Source organism: Camelina sativa, chromosome 7, assembly GCF_000633955.1.
Source record: "Camelina sativa cultivar DH55 chromosome 7, Cs, whole genome shotgun sequence".
NCBI lineage: Eukaryota > Viridiplantae > Streptophyta > Magnoliopsida > Brassicales > Brassicaceae > Camelina > Camelina sativa.
In genome coordinates this window covers 7,231,260-7,240,220 of record NC_025691.1, presented here as the reverse complement: position 1 = coordinate 7,240,220, position 8,961 = coordinate 7,231,260, and the positions used below count along the sequence as shown (strand labels likewise).

General features: G+C 39.9%; 2 protein-coding genes across 2 annotated transcripts; one reads left to right on the top strand and one right to left on the bottom strand.

Annotated features, from left to right (window-relative positions):
• LOC109125409 lies at positions 3,579–4,430 on the top strand. The gene has a single exon (XM_019227025.1). The coding sequence runs from the start codon at positions 3,579–3,581 to the stop codon at positions 4,428–4,430; it is 852 nt and encodes a 283-aa protein (XP_019082570.1).
• On the bottom strand, positions 5,157–6,654 carry LOC104700630 (cytochrome P450 710A3-like). Its single transcript, XM_010416169.1, has one exon. It carries the CDS (start codon positions 6,652–6,654, stop codon positions 5,173–5,175), a length of 1,482 nt encoding a protein of 493 aa, XP_010414471.1. The 3' UTR covers positions 5,157–5,172.

The following is an 8,961-nucleotide window of genomic DNA, read 5'->3' as shown; positions in this document are numbered from 1 at the left end:
CAATCCTCAGCAGAAGTTACACCTCCACCATTGATCCTAATTCCAACCACTGAAGAAGTTATGGAGGAACTTAGAGACGTAACAGTCCAAAACATAAGCTGCTCAGATCCTAGGGAAAGTGCTGCAAGGAAATGTAGGGTTATACAAGGAGAAGCAAAGGGATTAACTGTGGAAACGGCAAGTCGTATAATAGAGGCAGCGCAACAAGAAAACATTGTGAAACAGGACCCGATAGAGGAAACTCCAATATCTAACCCGACTAAGAATCCTGAGTTGAACATTCCCCTACCCAAACCTCATGGCGCCAAGGAGACAGCTGGAAAAAAGAAACGAGGCAGACCGCCACTGCCAAAACCGATTAATAGTAGTCCCCTGAGACTCTCTGGAGCCAAATCAAGTAAGAGAACTATCTGTAGAATACAAAACTCACCGATAAGGAAGGATACTTCTGGAAAGAACTCTCATACCCGAGGAGAGAGCAGTGGGACGACAGGAAAAGCTCAAACAAAACAAGGAACAATATCAGCTGAGGGAGGAAATCGCACAATATCAAGACCAGTGGCCCCAAAATCCAAGATAATACCTGCCATGGTTAGAAAAAAAGTGGATTTTTACAATCCACCACCTCCGTTTCCTTAAAGATTTTGAGCTGGAACTGTTGTGGGTTGGGGAACCCCATAACAGGCCATCGTCTCCATGAGATCTACTCGAAGATCTCCCCTGAAATCATTTTCATCATGGAAACAAAAAATTCTGATGAAAATGTAAAAAAATCCCTGAACTGGTTACAATATCCCGGTACTCACTTGGTTCCACCGCACAGTCCTGGAGGTGGTGGTCTTGCGTTATTCTTGGAAACTGGAAATTGAGCTCTTAATACTCTACAGCTGCTCAAGCTTCATCGACACACAAATTAAAGCAGAAGGAAAATCTTTTTATGCAACCTTCTTGTATGGAGAGCCTGAAAGAGCCAAAAGAAAACTTATTTGGGAGCAGCTAACGGAACTTGGAAAGAATAGAGAGTCACCTTGGTTCCTTACGGGCGATTTCAACGACATCATTGATGCATCCGAAAAACAAGGTGGTCCACCAAGACACGAAGGCTCTTTGTGGATATCAGATCTTTTATGGCCGAGTGCGATCTCTTCGACCTAAGACATTCTGGTAACTTCTTATCCTGGAGAGGCAAAAGACATGATCACCTGATCCATTGCAGACTGGACAGGGCAATGTCTAACACCATGTGGGCTGAGGTATATCCTTTCAGCAGATGTGAATATATGAAGTATGAAGGATCCAACCACAGACCCCTACTTACCCACCTGGACCTGACAAAGAAAAAGAGAAAAGGAGTATTCAGGTATGACAGGCGTTTAAAGGAGATCGAAGAAGTGAAAAATCTTGTTACAGACGCCTGGAACTTTGATTCTGAAGAACTGGTGGAGGAAAAGATTAAACGGTTCCGAACAAAGATTATAGCCTAGAGAAAGAATAAATACCAAAGTAGTAAGAAACTCATTGAGGAGTATAAAGATAACCTAGATGAGGCGATGTCCAGTCAGGACCAAGATCAAAATGTAATCCTATCTCTTAACGACCACCTGTTATTAGCCTATAAAGCTGAGGAGGAGTATTGGAAACAACGAAGTCGACAGTTGTGGTTAGGATTAGGAGATAAAAACACGAGTTACTTCCACTCTATCACTAGGGGTCGAGCAACAGTAAATAAATTCTCAGTGGTAGAAAATAGTAGTGGAGAACCTGTTTTTAAAGAAAAGGACATACTCAGGGTTATATCTGATTACTTCACAGACCTGTTCACCTCCCAAAGTGGAGAAAGACAAAGAATCATTGAAGAGGCTATCTCCCCCTGCATCAATGATGAGACAAATCAGAGACTTATAATGCAGCCATCACCCGAGGAGATCAAGAGGGCATGCTTTTCTATCCACACTGATAAAGCACCAGGCCCTGATGGATTTTCGGCAAGCTTTTTCCAGTCAAACTGTGAAACCGTTGGTCCTCATATTATCCTCGAAGTACAGTCTTTCTTCTCCTCGGCTCACCTACAGCAAAGCGACAACAAAACCCACATCAGGCTAATTCCAAAGGTTCAGCCCCCCACAGAAGATGACAGATTACAGGCCTATTGCCTTTTGCACCGTATACTACAAGATTATCTCAAAGCTCCTTTCTAGGATACTACAACCGGTGCTTCAGGAGATCATATCGGAAACCCAGTCTGCTTTTGTCCCAAAAAGATCTATCACTGATAACTTCCGTATCCCTCATGAAGCCCTGCTTTATCTCAAAACATCATGAGCTACAAAAAGGTGCTACATGGCCGTCAAAACTGATATGAGCAAGGCGTATGACCGCCTCGAATGGAAATTTATTCAAATGGTATTCGAAAGGATGGGGTTTCACCAAATATGGGTCTGATGGATCATGCAATGCATTTCTATTGTATCCTATTCTTTTCTCCTAAACGGATCATCTCATGGAGCTGTAGTACCGCAAAGAGGAATCAGACAAGGGGATCCTCTGTCCCCTTATCTATTCATCCTTTGCAGCGAGGTTTTATCAGGCCTTTGCACTAAAGCTCAAGAGAAGGGATCCTTACTTGGCCTCAGAGTAGCACAGGGAAGCCCTCGACTCAACCATCTCCTGTTCGCAGATGACACAATGTTTTTCTGCAGATCAGACACGCAAAGTTGTCACACACTACTGGAGATCCTCAAAAAGTATGAAACAGCATCGGGACAAATGATAAACAAAGCCAAATCGGCGATCACCTTCTCTTCAAAAACAGAGGAACATATCAAAACTGTGGCACAAGAAATCCTCGTGATCCAAAGAGTTGGAGGCCTTGGGAAATATTTAGGCTTACCAGAGATGTTCGGAAAAAAAAGAAGAGAGATCTGTTCAATCAAATCATAGATCGTATAAACCAGAAAGCCCGCAGTTTCTCCTCTTGATTCCTATCTACGGCTGGCAAAGCAATCATGCTTAAGTCAGTTTTGTCTGCTATGCCAACATACACAATGTCTTGTTTCAAGCTCCCAGTATCACTGTGCAAAAGAATTCAGTCTGCTTTAACTCGATTCTGGTGGGACTCATCTGAGGAGAAAAAACGGATGTCTTGGATAGCTTGGTCTAAAATGGCAAAAAGAAAAAGGGAGGGAGGTCTAGGCTTCAAGGATATTACCGGATTCAACAACGCCCTCCTTGCAAAGGTGAGCTGGCGGATACTCAATAACCCCTCTTGTCTATTGGCACGGGTACTTATCGGAAAATACTGTTCCACCATACCATTTTTGGTGTGAAAAGTGTCCTCTACTGCATCTCATGGATGGAGAGGCGTGTGTGTCGGTAGAGACTTGCTGAAATCACAACTGGGAGTGGCAATTGGAACCGGAGGGAACACGAAAATCTGGTCGTCCCCATGGCTATCACTCTCAACCCCTATCACTCCGGTAGGACCACCAACAAAGGAATCCCAAAACTTGTTAGTGGAAGATTTAATTTTTCCTACAACCAAAGAATGGAATAAGGAGAAGATTTGGGATATCTTACCCATGTATGAACAAGAGATATTAGCTCTGCGACCAAGCAAACTCGGGGCAAAGGAAAAATTGACCTGGCTACCCGCTAAGGATGGAGAATACAACATCAAAACAGGGTACCAGGAAGTAGTAAGATCAAAGGGTCCAACTAACACACAGTCACCTGGACTGCACAACTTTAACTGGATCACAGGGCTCTGGAACCTACAATGTGCACCAGAGATCAAATTCTTTTTATGGAAAGCTCTGCACAATGCCATTCCGGTAGGAAGTAACTTACAAGAGTGTGGTATTAATCCGACAGCGAACTGCCCTCACAGTGGAAACGAAGAGACTGGGGTACACCTCCTCTTTCTATGCCCCTTTGCCGTGAAGGTGTGGGATCTGGCCCCTTTCAAGGCCTCTGTTGGTTCTCCCCAGATACCATCCATTCAAGCGGGATTTGAACGTCTACTACAATCGATTTGCCTTCCCCCAGTGGGACTCAGTCAAGGACCCCTTTTTCCCTGGATTATCTGGACCCTATGGACAAATCGAAACAAAAAGATTTTTGAGAACAAACAGATGGCTAGTACTGAAGTAATGACACAAGCTATACTTCAGGCAAAAGAGTGGAACGCTAATCAGATCTCAGCGAAAACATCTACCCATTTACCTCGATCTGAGATGATACAGGAACGGAAAGCTGATACAGTACGGTGTTCCTCAGATGCAGCCTGGAGGGAGGATACCAAACAAGCGGGTTTAGGCTGGATCTTCGAAGAACAATTCCCTTTCCCGGAACAACAAGGTCGATCCACGGCAGAGAAAGTCAGTTCGCCTCTGGTTGCAGAGGCACTGGCGATGAGGACGGCTCTTCATTAAGCCTTAGATCTTGGGTTTCAAAAGATTATTTTTGCTTCAGATTCACAGCAGTTGATCAGAGCAATCAAGTGGGAGCTTCCACCGAAGGAACTCCATGGGATTCTACACGACATCCTTCAATTATCTCTATCTTTCTCTACTTGCAATTTCATCTTTGTAAAACGAGAGAACAATTCGAAAGCGGACTTGGTAGCTAAAGAGGCTTTAATGTCTCTCAACCATGTAATATGATTTCATTTAATGAAAATGCTTGACAAAAAAATAGGATATAAATCAGTGTATTATAACAAAAATAAAATTTATAAATAACATATAACAAATTTTCATATATTTTTATTAAATTTAATTTAATTTATAAAATTTTAAACTCGCACATCGGGCAGATCCTCATCTAATATAATTATAAAACAAGCATATTTATCTTTGATCAATATATTTGATTCTCGGAAGATCGACCAAAAAATCCAGGATGCTCGGATCTCAAGTCACTTGATATAGAGGTGAATGTTATTCAAAATGCTTCATGTGACTGGTGAGCAAATAATAATAAAAAAATTAATATATGCAACAAATTATATAACATCATCGGCACCCAGACAAAATATATATATATATAACAACACAAATATGGTGAAGACATGGGAAAGCTATGACATCGATCTCCTCTCGAATTTAACACTTAGAGCACATCATGAAAAGTGATTAAAAAATATACACTGACGATGAATTTTATCAGATCAATTCAAGGAGTGGCACCGGTCCGGCTAGACAAGAACACCGTGCACCCGTCCTTGGGGGACATCGTGGGGCAATACACAATATCATCGCAGCCATCCGATCGGACCCTCTTGAAATCAAACACGGACGTGAACATGGCAATGAAGAGCACGAGGTGAGTCAGCGCATACCGCTGGCCAACGCACTGGTGCGAGCCCAATCCAAAAATTAGGAAATTGCGTTTGAACACATGATCCTCTTTCCTTGTCTCGCTAAACCGGTCAGGATCAAACCGGTCTGGTTCAGTAAACCCTTGAAACGCGGCGTCGAACACGGAAGGAAAAACAATTGTACCTTTAGGGATTGTGTACGATTCCGTGAGAGGGAAGTCACCAAGAGCAACGTGTGGAACCATACTTGCTGGTGGTCGGTATCTAAGAACCTCACGAGCCACAGACCGCGTGTACTTCATCTCCGCGAGCTGATCCGGTGTTATCAACGCGTTGGACTCAGGCAACCAAATCCTTGCAACTTCCTCCCTAACTCTTCTTACCACTTCTGGCTCTGACTCAAGGAGCACCACTGCCCAAAGGAGTGATGATGTGGACGCGTCTTGCGAGGCAAACAAAAAATCGACGAGCAAACAACTTATCTCTTTGTCTTCCGAGTGTGGAGGCGGCAGAATCTGCTGGTTGATCGAATACATCCAGAAATCAATTAGGCATGTTGGCTCCTCCCCTGCCGCCATCTTTATTTTTGATTTTCCCGCGCAAACAGCAAGTGTCTCCGCTAGGCTAATTACTGCCTGGCGAGCCTCACCGAACGTGAAGCCAGGGAGGTTGATTGGCAGTGCCATTGTTCCGAGATTGAACATATTGTAATCAGTACGAAACCTGTTCCTAGCTTCCTTGTCAAGGTATGGTCCAACGAAAACCGTTTGAGAAGTCTCGAGGTTGAGTTCGCGTATGAGTTCTCGCAATGACACTGCCCGAGACTTGCCGGAAAAACTTTCCTCCCACTGCCGTAGATGACGGAGGATAACTAATTGTTGGAGGGTAGAATAGATAGAGAGTGCCTTGGGGGTGAAGTTAGGAGCTAGATGACGGCGAACAGATTTGTGATCCTCACCGAACATGTAGATAAGGCTATAATCACCAAAAAGCTTCTTGCCAAACGGATGTCCAACAAGGTGGAACGCATTGGGACGAATGTTGGAGAAGATTTTATTGGAAAGCTCTGCGTCTTTGATGTAGATGATGAATTTTCCAATGAGGTAGTTGGCGGAAAGGCCAACAGGAGTGTCCGCCATCACAGATTGCTTGTACCAGAAGGAAGTAGGGTCACGGAGGAGTGCAACGACGTTTCCAATGATGGGAGTGACGAAGAGAGGGCCAGGGAGGTTACGTTTCTTGACAAGGTAAGAGAGTTGCTCGAGGAGAAGGTATAGAAGAAATACTGAGAGTAAGTACGGTGCAAGAGAGGCAGATATAGAATCTGAGGAAACCATTATTCTTTTATTTGGTTTCTATTATTCTTATTATATGGAAATGATTGATTTGAGTGGTAAAAAAATAAGAATAGGATTTTGTTTTTTTGTCGTTTGTTTGGTTGGTAGGATTCGCAGAATATTTATAAGAGGTTTTGGGATATTGGATTGAAGCTGTTGGGAGATTTATTAAGAGAAGAAGAATTCAAAGCGTTTTTTTTTTCTTTTTTGCAAACAAATCCAAAGGTTTAAGAAATTATCAGAAAACAAATCCAAAGGTTTTTTTTGTTTGTTTCCTACTTTTTGTTAATAATATCTCTTTGTCTCACTTAAAAAAAAAAACATTTTCCATTGTCTATGTAGAGAGAGAGACAGAGGGAGGAGATATGAATATTTTGAATTGATCGTAATCTGTGAGTTGTCTTGACAATATTTCTAATACCTTAGTTTCAAATAGATCAATGATTTTTTTAAATGGAAACCAAATGACTCAACATATATATGACTCTGTGAGTTAAGGAAACTTTTAATGTTATCTTCTACCACCAATGACGTTGGTTTCAACTTACTTACGTACCAAATGAACTTTTTCTTTTTCTTTTTGACAGTTTTTTTTACCCTTAAAAAGGCATAGTTTGGGCGTCAGTATATCATACCTATTAGTATTAACATGATTTGCTCCAAATCATCAAAATAGCATTCCTAAATTCATAATCATTGTGTTTCGTTGTAAATTCTATTCTTTTCTTGAGTCAACGGCTTATTTTACCAATTCAAGTGGTTTTTATTCCCACCCAAATAAATATACCTATTTTAAAGAAAAATCTAAATGAATATACTCTTTTTTTTTAAACAAATCCAAATGAATATACTTTTTTTTAAAGAAAAACCCAAATAAATATACTATGTCGTCATTTTAAATATAAATATATAACTGATTTTTTAATTATTTTTTGGATAAAAAATAATTGATGATATTTTGCCTTTTCAATGCATTTATTCAACAGGCTAGATTATTCTCATATATAGAAGGCACGAAAGCGAAATTTATCTTAAAAAAAGTATATAGAAAGGGTTAGCAATTCGCATATAAGTTTCTTTTTTTACTATTGTTTACTTTGTGTTTCTTTGGACAGTTTTTTCAGCTTGTTACAAATTGTTTTTTTTTTATATATATATATATATATATATCATTCATACTAGTAGAATCTAACATTATATCATCACTCATAATTATTTCTTTTATTAAACAGATGATTTATTGTGTTTGATATCGGTTGGGATTGGTTTAACACCTTTGGCTAATTTTTTTGATATCAAACCAAAATAATACTTTTTCCGTTTTAAAATATAGGATGTTTTAACTAAAACACGCAGATTAAGAAGTCTATACTTTTAACAAGTTCAACCAATCAAAAACAATATTGCATAATATAAAACACTAAACTAATCTAAAAGTTGCATAGAAACTTGAAAACATTTTATATTATGAAACAAAAAATTTCTCTAAAACAAATTATATTTTGAAACGGAGGGAGTAATAATATTAAGAAAATATTTTTATCTGCTCAAGTCAGTTAACAATGCATTTATTTTTATGTTGCTATATATGATTATCTAAATCTCGAGACATTTGGCCGATTTATTTATGATATATTGAGGGGGTGGAAGACTTGGTAAGTGAAAGCCGGACCAAAGAATTTCTTTATATTATAAAAAACAAATGGAGCAAACACAACCCATCTTACAAGTTACAACACAGACTAAAAAACATGACATATGACTTCACAATCCATACCTCCATTGACATGAGTGGATTACACCACTTGGAGTCTTTTAATGTTACTCAAACCCCGTTTTTGGGGCTCCCAAAATTGTTGTTCGCGATTCTTTCATTACAAAGGTTTATTATTATAACCTATAAACGGGTCCGATAGAGTTTAATTACAAAATACATCTTTGTCATCTAAGCTTCAAAACTTAGTCATAGGGCGTATTTTATAACTCAATCGGTCCATTCCATTTGCATTTTTATGTTAAAGCGGTTCATAATTTTCCGCTAAAAAAAATTCTTGGAAGCCAATAATCTCCTTTAGAGGGCATGTGGTATAGAAATTGTTGTCTATTTCGTGAGACTAGACTTTAAACATGATCAATGGCTTTGACTAATATGTGGATGCTAAATTGATGGTTTGTGTCATGACGAGAAGACGCAGGATTTCCCTAAATCGTCATTCCATGCGAGGACAAAACATTCTTCTCTACTTGTGGCAGAAGATAAAACATTAGAACTTGGACTTCGATTTCGATTTCTTTTTAAGCCCACTT